The sequence below is a fragment of the Pan paniscus genome, chromosome 18 (assembly GCF_029289425.2).
Source record: "Pan paniscus chromosome 18, NHGRI_mPanPan1-v2.0_pri, whole genome shotgun sequence".
Taxonomy (NCBI): Eukaryota; Metazoa; Chordata; class Mammalia; order Primates; family Hominidae; genus Pan; species Pan paniscus.
In genome coordinates, this window is record NC_073267.2 from 36,791,500 (window position 1) to 36,817,445 (window position 25,946).

The 25,946-nt window shown below is 50.4% G+C and overlaps 1 protein-coding gene across 1 annotated transcript in view; it reads left to right on the plus strand.

Moving 5' to 3' along the window:
• Positions 1–25,067, plus strand: part of LOC134729300 (ATP-binding cassette sub-family C member 6-like) — a 44,958-nt gene extending 19,891 nt beyond the window's left edge. Inside the window, exons 8-19 of the mRNA XM_063597581.1 lie at positions 676–768; positions 3,231–3,434; positions 4,637–4,780; positions 6,386–6,473; positions 8,557–8,632; positions 10,650–10,776; positions 10,992–11,168; positions 14,578–14,745; positions 15,912–16,086; positions 17,552–17,627; positions 20,128–20,248; positions 24,895–25,067. Coding sequence (XP_063453651.1) covers positions 676–768; positions 3,231–3,434; positions 4,637–4,780; positions 6,386–6,473; positions 8,557–8,632; positions 10,650–10,776; positions 10,992–11,168; positions 14,578–14,745; positions 15,912–16,086; positions 17,552–17,627; positions 20,128–20,248; positions 24,895–24,966 — 1,521 coding nt within the window. The 3' untranslated portion in view covers positions 24,967–25,067. The remainder of the gene's footprint in view (positions 1–675; positions 769–3,230; positions 3,435–4,636; positions 4,781–6,385; positions 6,474–8,556; positions 8,633–10,649; positions 10,777–10,991; positions 11,169–14,577; positions 14,746–15,911; positions 16,087–17,551; positions 17,628–20,127; positions 20,249–24,894) is intronic.
• Positions 25,068–25,946: the final 879 nt, after the last annotated feature.

Genomic DNA, 25,946 nt, shown 5'->3' on the forward strand with positions numbered 1-25,946 from the left:
AGATCACAGGTGCCCACCACCACACCTGGCTAGTTTTTATATTTTTAGTAGAGACTGTGTTTCACTATGTTGGCCAGGCTGGTCTCGAACTCCTGACCTCAGGTGATCCGCCCGCCTCCGGCCTCCCAAAGTGCTGGGATTACAGGCATGATCCACCGTGCCCGGCCAAAAGCAAGTTTTTTAGTAAAGTAAAGATCTAAAAGAATGGCTACTCCATAGAGAGAGCAACCCAGAGGGCTGCTGGTTGCCCATTTTTATGGTTATTTCTTGATGATGTGCTAAACAAGTGGTGGATTATTCATGCCTTTCCTTCTTAGACCATATAGGGTAACTTCCTGATGTTGCCATGGCATTTGTAAACTGTCATGGTGCTGGTGGAGTGTAGCAGTGAGGATGACGGGAGGTCACTCTCGTAGCCATCTTGGTTTTGGTGGGATTTGGCCGCCTTCTTTACTGCAACCTGTTTTATCAGGAAGGTCTTTGTGACCTGTATCTTGTGCCGACCTCCTATCTCATCCTGTGACTTACAATACCTTAACCGTCTGGGAATGCAGCCCAGTAGGTCTCAGCCTCATTTTACCCAGCCCCTATTCAAGATGGAGTTGCTCTGGTTCACGTGCCTCTGAGAGCTGGGCTCCTCGGGATCTCCTGACATCCTGCCCCTTCTGTCCCCAGCTCCTGGGGCCCTCCGCCCTCACTGCCATCGCTGTCTTCCTGAGCCTCCTCCCTCTGAATTTCTTCATCACCAAGAAAAGGAACCACCATCAGGTCTGGCTTTTGGGAAAGGGACGGACCAGGCAGGAAGTAGGGAGGAAGCCACAGGTCCTGGTGTGGGAGATGGGGAGGGGAGAGCTGAGTGCGAGCCCACGGGTCTGGCTTTGTTCTTGTCGTCTGTGAGCTGCCCATCACTCAGACCTGCACCCCCTCCCACTACCGTCTCAATGGACAGTGGCTCCGTCCCTCCAGTGTTCAGGCCACAGGCCCTGGGTCAGTTGAATGCCTTTTTCTCTCACATCCCATCTGTCAGCAGATTTGCTTGGCATCACCTTCAAAATGCATCCAAAATGTCACCCTTCCCAGCATAGGCTCTCCAAACCCCATGATCTGTAACCCAGGTCACAGCAGCAAGCCCCTGGCTCACTCCCCGCTTCTGCCCTCAGCCTCTCTCCACTCCCAGCCAGAGGAGACCTATGCAAACCAAATACGTTGTACCCCTCCTCTACTCAGACCCACAGCGGCCCCATTTTCCTCAGACTGAGCCAAAGACCCCACAGTGGCCCACCAGGCCCGCCCTGAGCTGGCCTCATTGCTTCCAACCTCACCTTCTACCCGTCTCCCCTCCTTCCCTGCCTTTCCCCGCACATCTCCCATCCTCAAACCTGCCAGATCTCACACATCCCTGCAGGCCTTCACTTTAGCTGTTCCCTCCGCCTGGATCACCCTCACTCCCGAAGACCCTCCGTCACCTCCCTGTAGTCAGGGCGGCTTCCCTCATCACCCTCCAGCAAGGAAACAGCACGTCCATCCCTCTCCTCCCAGCAGCAGCCTCTCCTTTGCCTGCCCTGGGTTTGTTTTTGCTTTTTTCCCCCCACAGCACTTCCCACATCCTACAGGGCCCTGCAGGAAGCACCCGACAGGGGTTGATTGCCTTGTTCTCCTTAACTGGAAGTTTGCAACAGCACAGGCCACTGACTGTGGCCAACTCGGCATCTAGTTAGTGCTTGGCAGGCAGAAGGTTCTCAGTAAGTGTTTGTGAACTATGGAAGAAGGAGGGAGGGAAGAAGGGAAGGAGAGAGGAAGGGAAGAAGGAAAGGAGGAGAGGAAGGAGGGAGGGGAAGGAGAGAAAAGGAGGGAGGGAAGGAAAGACAAGAAAAGGGAAGAAGGACAGAGGGAAGGAGGGAAGGAAAGAATTGAGGGAGGAAGAGAAGGAATGAGGGAGAGAAGAAAGAAAGCGGGGAGGGAGGGAAGGAAAGAAAAGGAAAGAGGGAAGGAAGAAAGCGAAGGAAAGAGGAAGAAAGGAGATAGGGAAGGAAGGAAAGAAAAGGCGGGAAAGAGAGAGGGAGGGATGGGGGATGGAAGGAAGGAGCTTATTTCCTCTCTTGGCCCAGCTGTCCCAGTGTCCGTCTGTCACCTGGGCTGTTTCTCCAGCCTCCTGTGTGGCCTCCTCTAAAACATTCTAGGCCGGCCACAGTGGCTGACACCTGTAATCCCAGCACTTTGGGAGGCCGAGGCGGGCAGATCACCTGAGGTCAGGAGTTCAAAACCAGCCTGGCCAACATGGCATAACCCTGCCTCCACAAAAAATACAAAATTTAGCCAGGCATGGTGGCGGGCGCCTACAATCCCAGCTACTCGGGAGGCTCAGGCAGGAGAATCGCTTGAACCCAGGAGGCGGAGGTTATAGTGAGCCGAGACCGCACCACTGCACTCCAGCCTGGGCGACAGAGCAAGACTCGGTCTCAAAAAGTAAAACCTTCTCCAGGCAGCTGCCCCTCTGATGATGCCCCCCGCCCCATGGTGAAGCACAGGAGACCCTGAATTCCTCTGCCTGACTTTAAAGTGCCAAGTGACCCTGCCCACATGCTCCTCTGGTCACACCGAGTGTCCTCTGAGTCATGCTATTCCCTGTGCCTGGGTTTTAGCTGCCCCCGCCACCCCCCTACCCCCCAGCCCCCACCCCCCACCCCCATCTCAAGCCCCTCCCCTCCCTCTTCTCCAGCTCCATCCCCCCATCCTCTGCCTGCTCAGCACCCACTTCCTGGTCATTTAAGATTTAGCTCAGGCTGTAATCCCAGCATTTTAGGAGGCTGAGGGCAGAGGATCACTTGAGCCCAGGAGCTCGAGGCCAACCTGGGCGACATAGCGAGACCCCAACTCCACAAAAAATGTAAAAGGTAAAAAAAAAAAAAAAAGACGTAGCTCAGGCATCAACCACCTCCAGGTAGCCTTCCTGATGGTGCCATACCCAGGTGGGCTCAGGCTGCCTCGGTTCTCCAGGCATCAGAGGCTTCCTCCGTGGGGCACACTGTCCCAGGGGCACTCCTGCAGAAGTCCAGGTACAGGATGATGGTGGTTGGACCAGGAGTGAGGGTCAGAGATGCTGAGAGGCAGACAGGTTTGGGACGCAGTTTGGTGAGATGAATGGGATTTGCTGAAGGGTGGCTGTCAGGGTGCAGGGAAGAATTCTCAACTGTCCCTGTCTTCATCTCTCTTCTCCCCTCCGATCCCAGGAGGAGCAAATGAGGCAGAAGGACTCACGGGCACGGCTCACCAGCTCTATCCTCAGGAACTCGAAGACCATCAAGTTCCATGGCTGGGAGGGAGCCTTTCTCGACAGAGTCCTGGGCATCCGAGGCCAGGAGCTGGGCGCCTTGCGGACCTCCGGCCTCCTCTTCTCTGTGTTGCTGGTGTCCTTCCAAGTGTCTACATTTCTGGTGACGTCACTCTAGTCTCTATGCTGAGCAGCATTGGGGAAGGAGTGCAGGGGTGGGGGCAGGGTGAGGTGGGTGGGGGCAGGGTGAGGTAGGTGGAGCCCCCCAGATCCTACCACCCTGTCCATCAAAACCCACTCATTCTGGATCCTGTTCTCTCTGGGTCCCTGCTGTCTTCTACAAGAACTAATTAATCATATTATTCTAGCAAAGGTGGCAGTGGCTGATAAAGTCTGCTGAACTCTCAGAGAGAGTTCCAGGCTTCTACCAATGTGGGGAGGAGGGTACAGATGCAGGGGGGTGGCAGAGGTAGAATCCTGGGTCAGAGTGACTTCCCTGATCCTGGCCAGCAGATGTCCATAGCCACCCTGTCACTGGACGTGATCCTTGTCCTGCCATTCTGTAATTTATTTCATATTGCTGTCAGAACAACCTTCCTAAACCACAGTTTTAAAAAATTGGATACATAGGCTGGGTGTGGTGGCTCATGCCTGTCGTCCCAATACTTTGGGAGGCCGAGATGGGTGGATCACCTGAGGTCAGGAGTTCAAGACCAGCCTGGCCAACATGGCGAAACCCTGTCTCTACTAAAAATATAAAAATTAGCTGGTTGCAGTGGCGGGCGCCTGTAATCCCAGCTACTTGGGAGTCTGAGGCAGGAGAATCACTTGAACCCAGGAGGCAGAGGTTGCAGTGAGCCGAGATCATGCCACTGTACTCCAGCCTGGGCGACAGAGCAAGACTTCATCTCAAAAAAAAAAAAAAAAAGCACCACAAATGGCACCAACACCTAGAGCCCTCAAGTGCTGCTCCTGCCTGCAACTTTAGAGTCATCTTCCAAGGGACTCTAGAATCACAAGTTCCACCACGTCTAGAACAACAGGGCTACCAAGATCAAAAACTCTGCTGTCCCCCGATGCCTGGAACCTAGAGGCATTAGGTTCTCCCCTAGGTTCTAGTGACGCCTAGAGCCGTGGGGCTGCACACTCATCACCATTAGCAATGCGCTGTGTCTTTAGAGAGAGCCTTATGTAGCTTATGACTGCGGAGAGGACATGTGTTAGCAGGACTGGGAGTGGGATCTACAGAGGGAAGCACATGCGGACATGGCGGGTGGGCCACATGGACCGTGCAGTCACCACAGCTTGCCCAGGCTGCCCTATCCATGCTTGCGTGTCTCACTGTTGCCCCACGTGTCCCCCCAGGTCGCACTGGTGGTGTTTGCTGTCCACACTCTGGTGGCCGAGAATGCTATGGATGCAGAGAAAGCCTTTGTGACTCTCACAGTTCTCAACATCCTCAACAAGGCCCAGGCTTTCCTGCCCTTCTCCATCCACTCCCTAGTCCAGGTGAGGTGGGTGCAAGGGCTGGAGCCATCCTGGGAGAGTGTGTGGGCTACACCTGGCTCCAGCTTCCCTACCCCTGCCATTTGCAGAGGAGAGGGAAGACAGAGTGGGAGGGAGAGGGATGGTGTGGAGCTGGAAAAGAGGCAGGTAGGGGCAAGAACAGAGGCGGGCAGAGAGTACAGCAAATACATCTGGAAGGGGTCAGCCTTTGGAGGGCAATGTGCAGACCTTTCCACACACACCCTCAGGACATGCATACTTGTCCATCTGCCCAGCAATTCCACATACAAGCAATCATGTCAGTTCCCTTTTTTATACAAAGCGATTTTGTTTCTCTTCCTTTGCTATCTCTAGTCCTTTCAGCATGATGAAAACAAGAAACGGCGGCATACCTGAGCCATCTCCATGTTTTTTATTTTTTATTTTTATTTATTTATTTATTTGAGATGGAGTCTCACTCTGTCACCCAGGCTGGAGTGCAGTGGTGCAATCTCGGCTCACTGCAAGATCTACCTTGCAGATTCAAGTGATTCTCCTGCCCCAGCCTGCCAAGTAGCTGGGACCACAGGCATGCACAACCATGCCCAGCTAATTTTTTTTTTTTTTTTTTTGTATTTTTAGCAGAGATGAGATTTCACCATGTTGGCCAGGCAGGTCTTGAACCACTGACCTCAGGTGATCTGCCCACCTTGGCCTCCCAAAGTGCTGATTACAGACATGAGCCACTGCACCCAGTCTTATTTATTTATTTATTGTGTTTTTAGTAGAGACAGGGTTTCACCATGTTGGCCAGGCCAGGCTGGTCTTGAACTCCCGACCTCATGTAATAAGCCCGCCTCAGCCTCCCAAAGTGCTAGGATTACAGGCATGAGCCACCGCGCCTGGCCGCCTTATTTATTTATTTATTTATTTTATTTATTTATCGAGACAGTGTCTCACTCTGTCACCCAGGCTGGAGTGCAGTGGCACGATCTCAGCTCACTGCATGCTCAAACTCCTGGACTCAAGTGATGCTTCTACCTCCCAGCCTCCTGAGTAGCTGGGACTACAGGCATGGGCCACCACATCCGGCTAATTTTTTAAATTTTTTGTAGAAACAAAGAGTCTTGCTATGTTCCCCAGGTCTCCAACTCCTGGCCTCAAGTGATCCTCCTGCACTTGGCTTCCCAAAGTGCTGGGATTACCGGCATGAGCCGCTGCACCTGGCCTAATCTCTATTTTAACGACTGGTCTCTTTCTTCCCCAAAGATGGGTTTGTGACTGGGAGAGAGCGCCCCCAGGTGGACAACATTTGAAATTGTTCCACATAATGGCTTGATAACCTTATTGGAAAAGCCACCACCTCTTCCCAGATCTTGTCTGCAGAATGGCAGCTGGCTTGCTTCGGTGTCACTGATTTGTAGGATCGCAGAGGTGGGAGATCACCACCATCAAGGTCACCACTTGGGTTGCATCGTTTCCCATGAACTAGAAAGCTTTGTCCTCACGCCTCCTATGCACAGAGCTTGGTAGACAGGAAGCTGTTGCCACACATCTTGAGACACCGACACCCAAAACCCGAGTTCTTTGCTCTTCTTGCTGGGTGACCTGCGGCTTCGGTTTTCCTAGGCCCGGGTGTCCTTTGACCGTCTGGTCACCTTCCTCTGCCTGGAAGAAGTTGACCCTGGTGCCGTAGACTCAAGTTCCTCTGGAAGCGGTGAGTGCTGAGTCTGGCAGGAGGGGTGTGGGAGGGATGGGGGATGGGGGATGTGGGGGCCACCCCGGCCCATAATGGCAAGCCAGCATCAGCACTGGGGGGAGATGGGGGCTGCGGGCAATGGATGACACGTGCAGATCACGCCATCTGCGTGTCACTTGGAAACTGGCACTGTGCTGCTCTTCTTTCTGCTAGCCATTCAGCGACCACTCACTGAGTGCCCACTTTGTACCATCCTGGGTGTACAACAGGGAACACTCTAACACAGTGGTCCCCAAGCTTTTTGGCACCAGGGACTGGTTTTGTGGAAGACAGTTTTCCCACGGACCGGGGCGAGGCGCGTGGTTTTGGGATGATTCAAACACATTCCATTTATTGTGCCCTTTATTATTATTACATTGTACTATATAATGAAATAATTATACAACTCACCATAACGTAGAACCAGTGGGAGCCCTGAGCTTGCTTTCCGTCAACTAGATGGCCCCAAAGCGGGTGATGGGAGACAGAGATCATCAGGCATTAGATTCTTAAAAGGAACATGCAACCCAGATTCCTCACATGCACAGTTCACAAGTGTTCATGCTCCTATGAGAATCTATTGCTGCTGCTGATTTGGCAGGAGGTGGAGCTCAGGCGGTGATGGGAGTGATGGGGAATGGCTGTAAACACAGATGACACTCTGCTCACCTGCCCTGCGCTCACCTCCTGCTGTATGGCCCAGTTCCTAAGAGGCTGCAGACTGGTACCAGTCTGTGGCCTGGGGGTTGAGGACTCCTGCTCTAACAGACCAGGTCCTTGTCCTCATGCAGAAAGTCCCAGGTAATAAGCATGACAGCATTTTGATCAAGCTGGAAAATAGCAACATTTCAAGCACCATTGCACGATGAGACTTACCAAGCTCAAGTTACCTGGGCTTCCCCCTCCACCCCATCCTTCTTTTACGCCACGGGCCAAGACACCCTCTCCCTTGTTGCAATGAAGAATCTGGGCAATCTGTGTACCTGGAAAACACCCACATAGTGGTAAGCCGAGCCTGTGGCATTCAACTGCCCAGGTCCAAATCCCAGCCCCAGCACTGACTAGCTGGGTGATCCTGACAAGTAGATCATCTCTCTGAGCCTCCGTGTTCCCATCTCCAAAATGGGCATGTTAATCATTATAGCAGCTAATTGTGAGGATGAATTTAGTTGATCTGGGCTAAGCCATGAGAGCTTTGATTTTTAGAAAATCTTTCAGGCGATTCTAACTACGTCTTAAGGATCAAGAACCACTAATCTAATTATACTTGTTATCACAGTGAAATAATAATAGTAATAATTAGTATTATTTTTGAGACACAGTCTTACTCCGTCATCCAGGCTGGAGTGCAGTGGTGCAATCTTGGTTCACTGCAACCTCCGCCTCCTGGGTTCAAGCAATTCTCCTGCCTTAGCCTCTCGAGTAGCTGTGATTACAGGCGCCCACCACCACGCCTGGCTAATTTTTGTATTTTTTGGTAGAGGCAGGGTTTTGCCATGTTGGCCAGGCTGGTCTCAAACTCCTGACCTCAAGTGATCCTACCACCTCTGCTTCCTAAAGTGCTGGGATTACAGGCATGAGACACTGTGCCGGCCACAGTGAAATTAATAACACCCCCTTAACTCTGGGAAGGCTGGGATTTGATGATAATTTATTTCAGAAATTCACTAACTTTTTCCATAAATGACCAGATTGTGCATATTTTAGGCCTGTGGGCCACACAGTCTCTGTCACAACTGCTCAAAGCATGACATATAGAAATGAATGGATGTGGCCGTGTTCCAATAAAACTTTATTTATAAGAAAAGGCAGCAGGCAGGATTTGGTCTCTGGGCCACAGTTTGCCTCCCCCTGGATTATGTAGCCATGGGACACGGACAGAACAAGAACCCTGCGGGGTCACCCACAAGCCAGTGAGTAGCAGGGCAATTTGTTCAGTGGGAGAGATTTCTTCCTGCAGCCTCTGCCCCTGGGGGGGCAGCGGATGGTGCCTGGGGGCCTCTCCGATGCAGAGGCCGGCCAGGTCAGGGGTCTCCTGTAAATGGCCTCTTGTGCCCTGCAGCTGCCGGGAAGGATTGCATCACCATACACAGTGCCACCTTCGCCTGGTCCCAGGAAAGCCCTCCCTGCCTCCACAGGTACAGAACGACACCCGTAGTAACCAGCCTCATGTTTTTAGGGAGAAGATGCGTGGGGCTCCTGCTGCCTCCCACCTGAGAGGTGGTGTAGGTTTCCAGCCTGGGACTGGAGGGTGGGTTAGGCTGGGCTGGGGCTCTGCCGGGGAGGTTCTCAGGATACATCTCTACCTCCTGAAGGTGGGGACCTGCACAGCATAGACCAGTATCTCCTGCAGATGGGGACCAGGGCATCTGAGCCTCCCCCATTAGGGGGAGACACCCCTGTGCTCCCAGGCTGGCCAAGACGATGCCAAGGGAGGGCTGGCTGAGAGGAGCCCCAAGGTTCAGCCCTATCAGCTGTACTCACTTCTGTGCCTCCTGTATCAGTCCGAGGTCATGATCATCTATAGTCTCCAACTCTATCGCTTGATCTTTGTGGCCAAAAATCTCAGACAGCCCTGAAACTCCCTAAGAAGAGAAGGAATATGCCCCAGGTAGTATTTGTATTGGTTGTCATTCACTCACTTCATCGATAGAGCACTAGGTGTGGGCCACGCTCTGTTCTAGGTATTGGGGATAGGGCGAAGGAAACAGACAAGGGCCCTGCTCTCTTGGGGTGACATGCTGATAGAGGTGAGGCCCAAACAGAAAACCAAAGCAAGGGAACAGAGTACGATGGCATGTCTAGCGAGGGAAGGCTTTGCATTCAAGCCGAGATCATAAGGAAGGAGTGTCTGGGAGAAGAGCTGTCTTTTTTTTTTTTTTTTTTTTTTGAAACGGAGTCTTGCTCTGTCACGCAGGCTGGAGTGCAATGGCATGATCTTGGCTCACTGCAACCTCCACCTTCCGGATTCAAGCAATTCTCCTGCCTCAGCCTCCCGAGTAGCTGGGATTACAGGCGCATGCTACCACACCCAGCTAATTTTTGTATTTTTAGTAGAGATGGGTTTTACCATGTTCGTCAGGCTGGTCTCCAACTCTTGACCTCAAGAGATCCACCTGCCTCAGTTCCCAAAGGACTAGGATTACAGGCATGAGCCACCGTGCCCGGCCTGGGAGAAGAACCTTCTAGGCGGTGGGAATGGCATCAGCAAAGGTCCTGGGGCAGGAGAGTGCCTGGACCTGGGTTTCTCAACCTCAGCACGGTTGATATTTTGGGCTGAAACTTCTTTGTTGGGGGCTGTCGTGTGCATTGTGGGATGTTTAGCAGACCCAATCTCTACCCACTAGATGCCAGCAGCACCCCCTACTGGTTGTGACATCCAAAAATATCTCTAGGTCTTGCCAAATGACTCCTGGGGGATGCAGTCACCCCCAGGTGAGAATCACTGGCCTTTTGTGTTCAAGAAACAGCAAGGAGGTCAGCAAGGCCAGGGCCGAGCAGCTGAGGCACAGAGCGGAAGGAGGCGGGAGATGTCATTCCTGATGGTCAGGACTTTAGCTCTGACCCTGAGTGAAATGGGAGTGCTGGCGGGTTTAGCTGGGAAGTGTCATGATCTGACTTGGGTTTTAACAGATCCCTCTGGTCACTGGGTGGAGGATGGGCTGTGGGACGCGGACAGGAGTGGGGCGGGACCAAGAGTAGGGGGAGGGAGGGAGGAAAGAGCCTATTTATCGCAAGAGCCAAGGCAGGAGGCCAGGCTGGTGAAACCCTCAGGCTATAGTCAACTCTGTGTGTGTGTGTGCGTGGTGTGCATGTGTGCACACATGTATGCGTGTGAGCATGGATTGGATATGTGCATGCACTTGTGTGTGTGTGGATGCGTGCCCACATTGTGTTGCTGTGCATGCTAGCATGCTTGTATGAGTGTGCAAATGTGCATGCATGTGTGCACGCTTTGTGTGCATGTGTACATGCACAGATGTGCACAGGATAGTTCCTCAAATAGCTAGACAAGGACTGGGAAAAAGAACAGCCCCACAGGTCCTCTTGGAGACTCCCAGAGCAGGAAAGCTCAGCTCCGTCTGGGGCTCATCCTTCCTCACAGAGGCGGGCTGAACCCTAACCAAGGTCAAGTCTCCCCTCTTGCGTGTCCAGAATAAACCTCACGGTGCCCCAGGGCTGTCTGCTGGCTGTTGTCGGTCCAGTGGGGGCAGGGAAGTCCTCCCTGCTGTCCGCCCTCCTTGGGGAGCTGTCAAAGGTGGAGGGGTTCGTGAGCATCGAGGTGAGGCCACCCCCAGCCTGTCTGCTAGGATGTCCCCATCCTGAAAGCCCCACTTCCTCGCTGCCTTCCCACCCTCCCCATCCCAGCCAAGTTCACTTTCACTCATTCTCTCCACCTCTCACCCACCACTGAGAGCCCAGCTCCCACTGCTCCTCAAAACCTATCCCACCTCTGTCCCTATCATCCTCCTGTGACCAAAGTAAGTTGTGTTTTAGGGTGCTGTGGCCTACATGCCCCAGGAGGCCTGGGTGCAGAACACCTCTGTGGTAGAGAATGTGTGCTTCGGGCAGGAGCTGGACCCACCCTGGCTGGAGAGAGTTCTAGAAGCCTGTGCCCTGCAGCCAGATGTGGACAGCTTCCCTGAGGGAGTCCACACTTCAGCTGGGGAGCAGGTGAGAGTTTGGGGGTCTTTTTGGGACAGGGAGACATTGCAGTTGGGAGTCATTTGGGTCCCCGACTCATCATGGGCAGTATGATGGAGAAATGAGAGGAATGGTTAGGGAAGTAGCGGAGAAAAAGGGCTCAGCTCAGCGTCAAGCACATGCTAGGTGCTCAATACGTAATCACTAATTGATAAGCAGAAATAGACACAAAGAGAGAGGCAGGGAGTTGTGGCAGGGATTGGCAGTGAGGAGCTCTCTGACAACTGAGAGTGAGAAGACCTAGACTCCTGTCTTACTCTGCCCTGCCTTGCTGAGTAATGTTGGTGTAATTGCTTCCCCTCTCTGGGCCTCACCAAGGGGTCTGGACAGAGATGTCCAAGAAACAGGATATATGCATCTGGAGCTATGGATTGGGCAGGGGTTGGCAAACTGTGACCCCAAGCCAAATCCAGCCCACCACTTGTGGTTTTGTTTTTTGTTTTGTTTTGGAGACAGAGTCTTGCTCTGTTGCACAGGCTGGCATGCAGTGATGCAATCTCGGCTCACTGCAACCTCCGCCTCCCACGTTCAAGCAATTCTCATACCTCAGCCTCCTGAGTAGCTGGAATTACAGGCACATACCACCACACCTGGCTAATTTTTATATTTTTAGTAGAGACAGGGTTTCACCATGTTGGCCAGGCTGGTCTCAAACTCCGGACCTCAGGTGATCTCCCCATTTACCTCAGAGACAAAGCCCAAGTCATGACAATCCCTGGCAAGGTCCCTGTGACCTGGCTCTGGTATCCATTAGCCCCATCTCCCATCATCATCTCTCAGCTTTACTGCAGCCACCTTAGTCTCTGTGATATTCCCTGATCCCCCACAGCACACTCTGGCCCCAGGGCCTTTGCACTGCTGTTCCCTCTGCTGGAAAGCTCTCCCCAGGAGTCCCCAGGGCTCATCCCTCACTTCTATCACCTTCACAGAGAGGCCTTTCCTGACCACCTTATCTACCACCACAGCCACCCTGCTAATGTTAGTGCACCCTACACCTGCACCTGCTTTTTCTCTTTTTTTTTTTTTTCTTTTTCTGAGACGGAGTCTCGCTCTGTTGCCCAGGCTGGAGTGCAGTGGCACAATCTTGGCTCACTGTAACCTCCACCTCCTGAGTTCAAGCATTCCTCCCACCTCAGCCTCATGAGTAGCTAGAATTACAGCCATGTGCCACCACAACTGGATAATTTCTTTTTGTACTTTTAGTAGAGATGGGGTTTCACCATGTTGGCCAGGCTGGTCTCAAACTGCTAACCTCAAGTGATCCACCCAGCTCCGCCTCCCAAAGTGCTGGGATTACAGGCGTGAGCCCCTGCACCTGGCTCCCCCTGCTTTACTGTTTATTCTTCATAGCACTTTCCACCTGGTGTGCTGTCTGCGTTACTTGTTTATGGATTGCCTGTCTCTGTCCCCTTCATGAGAATGATGGATCCATTAAGAGAGCAGCAACTTTGTTTTGCTTATTGCTGTTTCCCCAGAGCCTACCTAGAACCATGCCTGGTTTATGATAACGAGGCAGTAGTTATTAGTGGAATGACTGAATGTAAGAATGAATGAATGGCTGGGTACGGTGGCTCATGCCTGTAATCCCAGCACTTTGGGAAGCCAAGGCGGGAGGGTTGCTTGAGGTCAGGAGTTTGAGACCAGCCTGGCCAACATGGTGAAGCCCCATCTCTACTAAAAATACAAAAATTAGCCAGGCATGGTGGCGTTCCTGTAATCCCAGCTACTTGGGAGGCTGAGGCAGGAGAATCGCTTGAACCCAGTAGGCAGAGGTTGCAGTGAGCCGAGATCAAGCCATTGCACTCCAGCCTGGGTGACAGAGTGGAACTCCATCTCAAAAATAAATAAAAATAAGTTTTAAAAGAATGAATGAAAGACAAGAAGGCCTAGATAGAAGGAATAAGTTAAAGTAATCAATAGTGCACAAGGGAAATTATAGTTAATGATCATTTACTTGTATATTTCAAGATAGCTAGAAGAGAAGGATTGTTGTGTTCCCAATACAAAAGATAAATATTTGAGGTGATGACTATTTCAGTTACCCTGATTTGATCATTACATATTGTCTACAGCAGGGGTCCCCAAACCCCGGGCCATGGATCAGCACCAGTCTGTGGCCTGTTAGGAACTGGGCAGGCAGCACAGCAGGAGGTGGGCAGAGGGCAGGCGAGTGAGGTTTCATCTGTATTTACAGCCATTCCTTATTGTTCCCATCATCGCCTGAGCTCCACCTCCCGTCAGATCAGTGGCAGCATTAGATTCTCATAGGAGCACAAACCCTACTGTAAACTGCACATGTGAGGGATCTTATGAGAATCTAATGCCTGATGATCTGTCACTGCCTCCCATCATCCCCAGAAGGGACTATCTAGTTTCAGGAAAACAAGCTCAGGGCTCCCACTGATACTGCATGATGGTGAGTCATTATATATTACAATGTAATAATAATACAAGTAGGCCGGGCACAGTGGCTCACGCCTGTAATCCCAGCACTTTGGGAGGCCAAGGTGGGTGGATCACCTGAGGGCAGGAGTTCAAGACCAGCCTGGCCAACATGGTGAAACCCCATCTCTACTAAAAATACAGAAACTAGCCAGGCGTGGTAGTGGGTGCCTGTAATTCCAGCTACTCAGGAGGCTGAGGCAGGAGAATTGCTTGGACCCAGGAGGCAGAGGTTGCAGTGAGTCAAGATCATGCCATTGCACTCCAGCCTGGGTGACAAGAGCAAAACTCCATCTCAATAATAACAATGACAACAACAGTAATAATAATACTAGAAGTGCACAATAAACGTAATGTGCTTGAATCATCCTGAAACCATCCCCCGGACCATCCCCCTGCCCCCAGGTCCATGGAAAAATCGTCTTCTACAAAACTGGTCCCTGGTGCCAAAAAGGCTGGGGACCACTGCCCTACAGGTATCCAAATACCACTTGTGCCCCTCAAATAGTTACAACTATTACATATCAATAAAAACTAAAAGAAAAAAATTAAAATTAAAATAAAAAAGTAGGACTGAAAAGCTGCCACTGGATGAGGGAATAGGGAAATGGATGGTGGTCTCAGTGGAGAAAGGGAAACAGGAGTTGGACTCAAAGAGATACAGAGAGTGAGCAGGAGGAGACAGAGTGGATTGGGAAGTGTGGGTAACTCCTCCAGGAAGCGTGCTTGGGGAGTGGAGAAGTGAGGTCGGGTAAGGATGGAGGCATTGTTGGCTCGAGAGCGAGTGCCTTGGAAGCTGGGCCTGTCTCCAGGGAATAGGCATGTTGAGCTGTACCTCACCCTGATGGGCAGGTGTGCCCTGACCTGCCGCAGCCTGGGCACCCCAGTTTCACCCTGTAGATGCTGACTCAGGCCACTGTTCCTTTTGTGGCCACAGGGCATGAATCTCTCCGGAGGCCAGAAGCAGCGGCTGAGCCTGGCCCGGGCTGTATACAGAAAGGCAGCTGTGTACCTGCTGGATGACCCCCTGGCGGCCCTGGATGCCCACGTTGGCCAGCATGTCTTCAACCAGGTCATTGGGCCTGGTGGGCTACTCCAGGGAACAGTAAGTTTGGGAACATGTGTCAGACAGTACAGGGCAAAGGCAGAGGAAGCACTTAGCATCCAGTCCTAACCCAAGTTTATCTCACCTCCCCCTTCCACTTGAGTCCAATTTCCTCTTTGTATTGGTCAGCTTTTGCTGTGACAATGCTATGTAACAAACAACCCCCAGATCCCAGCAGCTTACAACAGCAGGTGTTTCTTCCTTATGGATCTGTGATTTAACTACTACAGCTTTGCCGTGGATGATTGGCCAGGGTCAGATGTACTCCTTGTCTTCTTGTTTTGAGACACAGGCTAGGGGAGTCCCCTCTGTTTCTCTATTTGGATATGCTGTTTACAAGAAAGGTGGCAGGAGCACAAGAAGGGGAGCTGTCCCCACTCTGAGTCCAGGGACAATACCGCCACCCCAACCCCCAGCTCAGGAGGCTGGCCAAGCACATATGTGTAACTTTTTTCTTTTTTTTTTTTTTTTGAGATGGAGTCTCGCTCTGTCTTTCAGTCTGGAGGGCAGTGGTGCGATCTCCGCTCACTGGAAGCTCCGGCTCCTGGGTTCACGCCATTCTCCTGCCTCAGCCTCCCAAGTAGCTGGGACTACAGGTGCCCGCCACCACGCCCGGCTAATTTTTTGTATTTTTAGTAGAGACAGGGTTTCACCCTGTTGGCCAGGCTGGTCTCGAACTCCTGACCTCAGGTGATCCACCCGCCTCGGCCTCCCAAAGTGCTGGGATTATAGGCATGAGCCACTGCGCCCGGCCGTACATTTTTTTTTCTTTCTTTCTCTCTCTCTCTCTTTCCTTCCTTCCTTTGTTTCTTTTCTTTTCTTCTTTCTTTTCTTTTCTTTCTTTCCTTTCTTGACAGAGTCTTGCTCTGTCACCCAGGATGGAGTGCTGTGGTCCAATCTCGCCTCACTGCAAGCTCCACCTCCCAGGTTCAAGTGATTCTCTTGCCTTAGCCTCCAAAGTAGCTGAGACTACAGGTGTGCACCACCTTACCTAGCTAATTTTTGTATTTTTAGTAGAGACAGGGCTTAGCCGTGTCAGCCAGGCTGGTCTCGAACTTCTGGCCTCAAGTGATCCACATGCTTTGGCTTCCCAAAGTGTTGGGATTACAGGCATGAGCCACTGCACCCGGCCACATGTGTGTAACTTCTACCCCTTCCCTGCCCAGACACGGATTCTCGTGACGCACGCACTCCACATCCTGCCCCAGGCTGATTGGATCATAGTGCTGGCAAATGGGGCCATCGCAGAGATGGGTTCCTACCAGGAGCTTCTGCAGAGGAAGGGGGCCCTCATGTGTCTTCTGGATCAAGCCAGACAGCCAGGAGATACAGGAGAAGGAGGTACTAGGTGGGCTTTGCTGATTCTCCATGCCTGGCTCCTGCCACCCTTGGGGGAAAAGGCTCAAAGGGTCCTACTGGCATGAATGGAGTGCTCTGGTCACACCCTGTCTGCAGGCCTAGGCCTGGAAGCAGACAGCTCTCTTAATAGGTCACCTTTCTCCAAGAATAGCCAGTAACACCATCTATGAGCCAGGGGCTGTGCTAAGTGCTTCTGTAAAAAATACACTATTTCATTTGATTCTCACAGTACCCCCAGCGGCATGTGAAGTTATTGCTGTCATTTTACAGAAGAGCAAACTGAGGCAAAGAGAGTTAAATCACTTGCCCAAGGTCACAAGATTAGAACTTGAGTATGTCCAGCTCCAGAGTCTATGCTTGGAGTTGCTATGGAGACAGCCCAAGAAGGACTTTGATGCCTAGAAAGCTACACCATGCTAGCTAGGGTTTCTAATAATCCAAAAAAACAGTGTGCTGGATACATGGCAAGGTTCTGGAAGTAAAGTTGCCAAGCCAAGCTCACCCACAATGACTGAAAAGTAGCAACTAACAGCACATCACAGAGGTTAGCTCATTTAATCAACATAATGCCCCTGTGAGGCTGGTACTAGAATCATTTCCATTTCACAGATGAGGAAACTGAGGCCCAGAAGTTAAGGAACTAGTCCCAGGTTACATGGCTTGTAAGTGGCAGCACTGAGATTTGAACCCAAGCAACTTGATTCCAGAGAATGTGTTTTTTAATCGCTACCCTCTATACTATCCCTTCATGACAAAGCAAGGATTCACATCCAGGTCTCTCTCAATCTCAGGCTTTGCTTCTTTTGAGAACATCTGCTTAGCACTGGCCCACCCTGGTTAAAACCTTAAGTGTTGATTTACAATGTCACAGTCCTGAAGCTTGAAGATAGAACTTGCCTGTTTGTATTGGTCAGCTTTTGCTGTGATGATGCTGTGTAACAAAATAGCCCCCAAATCTTAGCAGCTTACAGTAGCAGTTATTTGTTGCTTACAGGTCTGTGGTTAAACTACTACAGATCTGCTTTCAGTTACTGGCCACACCTGGGGGATAGTGGTGGGGAGGTGTCCTTCCTAGGGGAGATGGTACCTGAGGGTAGGTGAGAGTTAGCCAGAAAAGAGCATTCCAGACACAAGGAATTGCTTGAGCAAGGCTGTTGGGGGAAACAGAGGTAACTTGACTTTGTACAGTGTTAAATGCTGTTTTTCCAACCTCAAGTTCATAGTAGGTGCTCAGTTATCACTGATTGAAGAAATGAATGAGTGAGTGAATGCCTGAAGGATGTTCCTGGAAGAACTCAGAGTGGGGTGTTGAGAGAGGTTGCTGGAGACGTGGCAGGAGCCAGATCAGGGGAAATGGATGGTCAGAGCGGTTAAGGCCACATAGTCAGTGGGTGTCAAAGTGGGTATCTGGGCCATGTTGTGTGACAGGACTCTCTTGACCTTGCAGAAACAGAACCTGCGACCAGCACCAAGGACCCCAGAGGCACCTCTGCAGGCAGGAGGCCCGAGCTTAGACACCAGAGGTGAGTCCACCGTGGTGCCACACTCAGAAGGGCACAGGCTCAAGCTGAAGTGGCTGAAGGGACCACCCGCATCTCGGGCAGTTAGGCGGGCAACCAAAACCATTATGGATAGAGAACCTGCTGAAGTCCCCCCATGGTGCCCTGCTGAGGGATAATTTACCAAAATTGGTCCAGTTAGCCAAGATGATTAGGCCCCCATAAGGTCAGTTCATGGAATGAACAATATGCCTTCCAATTGATGGATGTCTTCAAGTGGGCCGAGGCCAGCTTGCTGGAGTTGTCTGAATGCTGCAGTAGGGCAGGACTGGTTCCTCCCCATAGCTGTAAACCACCATGCCAGGCCCGGCCACTTATGCTTTGACAGGCTGGCTATGCACAGGGCTTGGGTCTGTATGCACAGCATCACTTGACGCTGGCCAGAACACGTGGGCAAGGGGCCAGGAGGAGGCCTCCGGTCCCCTCTTTTCTCAGCTCCCTCCAGCCAGGACACAGCTGGGCTCACTGTGGAGCTGTCTGCAGCACAAGGACCTGCTGCCTGATACTCTCCCCTCTTAATGAGAGGGGTCTTGGGAAGCAGAACAACAGGCCACTGATACCAGATGGCCTGAGCTTAAGTGCCTGCTATACAGGGGTGGTGGGCGGCAGCGATCTTGAGGGGCCTCAGTCCCCGGGGACCATTGGGGCTGACCCCCATCCCAGCTAGCCAACCTGAGGACACTTCTCAATCACACACACACTGAGAAATCCCACCACCTTCACAGCGCACAAGAATCTGAAGTAAGATCAGATGGATAGGTAGTCATGTTAAAAGAAAACCAGTAGACACATTAAGGCTGGGCACGGTGGCTCACACCTGTAATCCCAGCACTTTGGGAAACTGAAGCGGGTGGATCACTAGCTAGAGGTCAGGAGTTCGAGACCAGCCTGGCCTACATGGTGAACACGTCTCTACTAAAAATAAAAAATAAGCAAATTTTTTTTAAAAAGCCGGCGTGGTGGCATGTGCCTGTAGTCCCAGCTACTCGGGAGGCTGAGGCACGAGAATCGCTTGAACCTCGGAGGCGGAGGTTGCAGTGAGCCGAGATTGTGCCAAATTAACCTCTAGCAAATTTAATGTGTCTGAGGTTTTTTGTTTTTTGGGGGGGGGTTTTTTGAGACAGAATCTTGCTCTGTCACCCAGGCTGGAGTGCAATGGCACAATCTCGGCTCACTGCAATCCCTGTCTCCCAGGTTCAAGCGATTCTCATGCCTCAGTCTCTTGAGTAGCTGGGACTACAGGCACATGTGACCAGGCCCGGCTAATTTTTGTATTTTTAGTAGAGACAGGGTTTTGCCATGTTGTCCAGGATGGTCTCAAACTCCTGACCTCAGGTGTTCCACCTGCCTCAGCCTCCCAAAGTGCTGGGATTACACGCGTGAGCCACTGCACCTGGCTAACAGAGGTTAACTAAGCAAAGAATGATCCGCACATCGGGCAGTCCCTGAACCAGAATACGTCCAGAGAGGCTCTGGTACAGCCATGGGGTCAAAGATTAATAGACAGGAAAAGGAAGGTGAAGGACAGAAAACAGAAGTGAGGTACAGAAACAGCCGGATTGGTTACAGCTCAGCTTTGCTTTATTGGAACATGGTTTGAATGGTTGGTTGCCTTTGATTGGCTGAAACTCACTGATTGACACAGGAGTAGGTTGCAGTCTGTTTGAGTCCAATTAGGTTACAGTTCACTATGTACGGGGAAAACCTTTAGGCCAAACTTAAAATATGTAAGGAGGCAGCTTTGGGCTAACCTTAATTTAATAGGAGGTAGGTAGACATGTATATGTAGATATACAGGTATGTAGATGAATGGATAAATGGATGGATGGATAGATAGATAATATTCCTATTTTTACAGCTGAGGAAACTGAGGCACAGAGGTTAAGTCAGCCCACTCATCCACAGATAAAACATTCAAAGAGTCTTTAGCATCTGAATTGTGCATAATTTATATTCTGCCAGTTGGACTGACAAATCTGATGGTATACAGTAGGAACAAAACAACTGCACGAAAGCTTAAGCCAAAATAAAAATTCTGAGAACAGGCTGGGCGTGGTGGCTCATGCCTGTAATCCCAGCACTTTGGGAGGCTGAGGCAGGTGGATTGCTTGAGCTCAGGAGTTTGAGACCAACCTGGGCAATGTAGCAAGACCCCATCTCAAAAAAAAAAAAGAAAATTCTGAGAACAGAGTTCCAATGGTGGGCAAGTTAAGTTCATCCTGTGAATTGGCATCAGAAGAATGGGCTTGCTTGACCCTGGGGTAATAGATGGCATTTAGCTGGGTACCATATGGGAAGAAGGGAAGTGTGATATCTGGTCAGTATTCTGTTAGATAAATGAATGAATGAAAGAGTACAGAGTGTACCCAGAGCTCAGTGGCTGTCAGTGGGCCTGAGGGTTAGGCACATACACCCCACCATTGGGAGAGATACTGACTCTGTCTTCATTTCCTCTAAATGACAGGTCCATCAAGTCAGTCCCTGAGAAGGACCGTACCACTTCAGAAGCCCAGACAGAGGTTCCTCTGGATGACCCTGACAGGGCAGGATGGCCAGCAGGAAAGGACAGCATCCAATACGGCAGGGTAACCACCAGCTTCACCCACCCCTCCCCACCCACCGCTGCCACCTCCAGGGGCCCAAGTCCTCCCACCAAATGTAGCACTTGGCAGTGATACTCACCTTTCTTGAGCACCTACTATGTGCCAGTAGCATTCTAGATGTTCATTTTCTTAATCCTCACAACCACCCTAAAAAATAGATATGATAGCTCTATTTCAGACATAAAGAAACTGAATTCTTTTAAAATTTATTTTATTTTGATTTTGAGAAAGTGGCTCGCTCACTCACCCAGGCTGGACCACAGTGATGTAATCATAGCTCACTGCAGCCTCGACCTCCTGGGCTCAAGCAATCCTCCTACCTCAGTCTCTCAAGTAGCTGGGACTACAGGCGTGTGCCACCATGCCCAGCTAATGTTTGTATTTTCAGTAGAGATGGGTTTTGCCATGTTGCCCAGGTTGGTCTGGAACTCCTGGGCTCAAGTGATCCTCTGGCCTCTGCCTCCCAAAGTGCAGGGGTTACAGGTGTGAGCCACTGTGCCCAGCCAAGAAACCGAAGTCTTAAAGAGTTAAGAGACTTGTTTGCGTTTTCATAGCTAGCCTGGGACACAACCTGGGACTCAAATCTGGGACTCAAATCTAGGCCAGTCTGAGTCTGAAGCTTACACTGTTTCTCATCTTCTATACTGCTATGTATCTCCACCTACCTACTTACCCATTCCATCATCCACCTAGATGCTCATCCACCCACCCACCTATCCATCCCACCCACTCTTTTATCCATCCCATCCATTCACCTACCCACTGATTTATCCATCCCATCCACCCATTTATCCATCCATCCCACCCACCCATTTATCCATCCTACCCACTCATTTATCCATCCCACCCCCTCATTTATCCACCCCACCCACTCATTTATCCATCCATCCCACCCCCTCATTTATCCATCCCACCCACTCATTTATCCATCCATCCCACCCCCTCATTTATCCATCCCACCCACTCATTTATCCATCCCACCCCCTTATTTATCCATCCCACCCACTCATTTATCCACCCATCCCACCCCCTCATTTATCCATCCCACCCACTGATTTATCCATCCCACCCCCTCATTTATCCATCCCACCCACTCATTTATCCATCCCACCCACTCATTTATCCATCCCACCCACTCATTTATGCATCCCACCCACTCATTTATCCATCCCACCCACTCATTTATCCATCCATCCCACCCCCTCATTTAGTCATCCCATCCACTCATTTAGCCATCCCACCCACTCATTTATCCATCCCACCCACTCATTTATCCATCCCACCCACTCATTTATGCATCCCACCCACTCATTTATCCATCCCACCCCCTCATTTATCCATCCCACCCCCTCATTTATCCATCTCACCCACTCATTTATGCATCCCACCCACTCATTTATCCATCCCACCCACTCATTTATCCATCCCACCCACTCATTTGTCCATCCCACTCATTTATGCATCCCACCCACTCATTTATCCATCCCACCCACTCATTTATCCATCCCACCCACTCATTTATCCATCCCACTCATTTATGCATCCCACCCACTCATTTATCCATCCCACTCACTCATTTATCCATCCCACCCACTCATTTATCCATCCCACCCACTCATTTATCCATCCATCCCACCCCCTCATTTATCCATCCCACCCACTCATTTATCCATCCATCCCACCCCCTCATTTATCCATCCCACCCACTCATTTATCCATCCATCCCACCCCCTCATTTATCCATCCCACCCACTCATTTATCCATCCATCCCACCCCCTCATTTATCCATCCCACCCACTCATTTATCCATCCATCCCACCCCCTCATTTATCCATCCCACCCACTCATTTATCCATCCCACCCCCTTATTTATCCATCCCACCCACTCATTTATCCACCATCCCACCCCCTCATTTATCCATCCCACCCACTCATTTATCCATCCCACCCCCTCATTTATCCATCCCACCCACTCATTTATCCATCCCACCCACTCATTTATCCATCCCACCCACTCATTTATGCATCCCACCCACTCATTTATCCATCCCACCCACTCATTTATCCATCCATCCCACCCCCTCATTTAGTCATCCCATCCACTCATTTAGCCATCCCACCCACTCATTTATCCATCCCACCCACTCATTTATCCATCCATCCCACTCATTTATGCATCCCACCCACTCATTTATCCATCCCACCCCCTCATTTATCCATCTCACCCACTCATTTATGCATCCCACCCACTCATTTATCCATCCCACCCACTCATTTATCCATCCCACCCACTCATTTGTCCATCCCACTCATTTATGCATCCCACCCACTCATTTATCCATCCCACTCACTCATTTATCCATCCCACCCACTCATTTATCCATCCCACCCACTCATTTATCCATCCCATCCACTCATTTATCCATCCTATCCACTCATCCATCCCACCCACCCACCCACTCATTTATCCATCCCACCCACTCATTTATCCATCTCACCCACCCAACCACTCATTTATCCATCCCAACCACTCATTTATCCGTCCCACCCACCCATTTATCCATCCCACCCACCCACCCATTCATTTATCCATCCATCCCACCTACTCATTTATCCATCCCTCCCACCAACTCATTTATCCATCCCACCCACTCATTTATCCATCCATCCCACCAACTCATTTATCTGTCCATCCCATCCACTCATTTATCTATCCATCCCACCCACACATTTATCTGTCCAACCTGTCCACTCACCCACCTACTCATTTATCCATCCCATTCACTTACCCATCCATCTATCCCACCTAACAATACATCCAACCATTCCCTCACCTATACATCTGTCTGTTCAGCTGTTCATCCATTCATTGATCTTTCCATCCATTCATCCAGTCATTCACACACCTACCTACCTACCCACCCGCTCAATTATTCACCCACCTACCCTCTCGACCATCCAGCAAACATGTACACGATACCCACTATGTGCCAGGCTAAGTCTGGTAGAGATTAGACACTAGTGAGGATAGACGGAGAGTAAATAATTATGCTAATAAGTAAGCTATGTCCAATAACAATAAGTGCTATAAAGAAAATAAGAATGATCAGGCGCAGTGGCTCATGCCTGTAATCCCAACACTTTCAGAGGCTGAGGCAGGAGGATTGCTTGAGGCCAGGAGTTCGAGGCTGCAGTGAGCTATGATCACATCACTGCAATCCAGCCTGGGTGACAGAGTGAGACCCTGCCTCTTAAAAGAAATAATGATGAAATAGAGACCACTGAGAAACCATACCATGGTTGGTATGGACAGGATGCTCTGAGAAGTGACATTTGAGCTTCCCCAAAGAATGTGTGAAGGAACCAATCATACAAAGGGCAGGAGAAAGAGCGCTCCAGGCAGAGAGAGCAGCAGGTGCAATGGCTCCGAGGTGGGAAGTAGCTTAGGGTGCCAGAGAAAGGGGTCCCATGAGGCTGGCAGGCAGTGAGTGGGGGTGAGATAAAAAGCTTGGAATTTCTTTCTTTCGTTCTTTCTTTCTTTTTTTTTTTTTTTTTGAGACAGAGTTTCGCTCTTGTCGCCCAGAGAAGAGTGTAATGGCGCAATCTCAGCTCACTGCAACCTCCACCTCCTGGCTTCAAACGATTCTCTTGCCTTAGCCTCTCGAGTAGCTGGGACTACAGGTGCCTGCCACCACACCTGGCTAATTTTTGTATTTTTAGTAGAGATGGGGTTTCACTACGTTGGTCCAGGCTGGTCTCAAACTCCTGAGCTCAGGTGACACACCCGCCTTGGCTTCCCAAAGTGCTTACAGGTATGAGCCACCTCTCCTGGCTGGGATTTCTTCTAAGAGCAAGAGATAGCCATGGACAGGCCAACGACAAGATATAATTAGATTAATGTTTTCAACAGTCCCGTCTGGCTGCAGCTGTGCAGAGAACTTCAGATTTGTAGGAGCAGGACCTTAAGCCAGTGGCTGAACCTCTCTGTGCCTCAGTTTCCTTATCTGTGAAATGGAGGTTGTTATAAGGAGAGACACATGCCTGACCTATGGTGGGTGTTCAAGAAAACCCTTCTAGCTGGGTGTGGTGGCTCACACCTGTAATCCAAGCACTTTGGAAGGCCGAGGAGGGAGGATCGCTTGAGGCCAGGAGTCTGAGACTAGCCTGGACAACATAGCGAGACTCCATCTCTTTAAAACTATGAAAATTAACAAAACATGGTGGTACAAACCTATAGTCCTGACTACTCGGGAGGCTGAGGCGGGGGGATTACTTGAGCCTAGGAGTTCAAGGCTGCAGTGAGCCATGATCATGCCAGTGTACTCCAGCCTGGGTGACATGGGCGACAAAGCAAGACCCTGTCCTCAAAAAAAAAAAAAAAAGAAAAGAAAAAATATTAATACTAGCTCCCTGGGGATTGTATAGGAGATGGGGGTTCTAAGGCTGGCTGGGGCCTGTCAGGGAAATGGTGCTCCTGGTGGGAGGCACGGCGGGAGAACCGGTGAGGTCTGCGTGGTGGTTCCATCTGCCATGGGCATGTTTTCTGGGAGCCTCGCCTGGCCTTGCCTCAACTCACCCCTCCCGCTGGGGGCTCTCTCTGCCTCCCTCTCCCTCATGTGTGCTACAGGTGAAGGCCACAGTGCACCTGGCCTACCTGCGTGCCGTGGGCCCGAGACTGCACGATTGCACTCCAGCCTGAGTGACAGAGTGAGACGCTGTCTCAAAAAAATTAAAAAAAAGAGTTGCCAGTGGCAAGGAAAGGAATGGATTAGTAAGAGGCACAGAAGAGGTACATAAGAGGTAAGAGGCACCACCTTTCGGGGTGATAAAAGTATTCCCTGTGGTCATGGTGGTGCTTACAAGACTGTATACATTTGTCAAAACTCATTAAGAATGTTCTATCCACTATAGGATGAGTAAAGTGAACAATAAAATATTACATCGTTTCCAAGAGCTAGAAGAAGGACATTGAATGTTCCCAACACAAAGAGATGATAAATGTCATTATATAGGAAGTAGCAAAATAAAAGTAAAGGTAAATGCTTGAGATGATGGATATGCTAATTATCCTGATCTTATCTCCCCACACATTATATGTATTAATGTCAAAACATTACTAAGAGCTGGACTCAGTGGCTCACACCTGTAATCCCAGCACTGTGGGAAGCTGAGACAGGAGGATCCCTTGAGGCCAGGAGTTCAAGACCAACCTGGGCAACATAAGAAGCCCCTGTCTCTGTAAAAAAATTAAAAATTAGCCTGGCACGGTGGTGCATGCCTATGGTTCCAGCTACTCAGGAGGCTAAGACGGGAAGACAGCTAGAGCCCAGGAGGTCAAGGCTGCAGTGAGTTGTAGTCATGCCACTGCACTCCAGCCTGGGCCACAGAGCGAGACCCTGTCTCAAAACCAACCAACCAAACAACTAAAAAAATCATTATGGACTCCATGAACATGTATGATTATTTGTCAATTAAGAAATAAATTTTTTAAGTTGAAAAAACTCACTCAAGCTGTACACTTAAAAAAACTTGAATTTGTTTTAAATCGGTGAGTTTTACTTTATATAGATTATACCTCAATAAAGCTGATTAAAATATTTGTCATAAAGTATTTGTCTTCATTTTATATGTTTGTGTGTACATTTCTAAAAGTCTAGAAAACTGCATACCAAAATATTA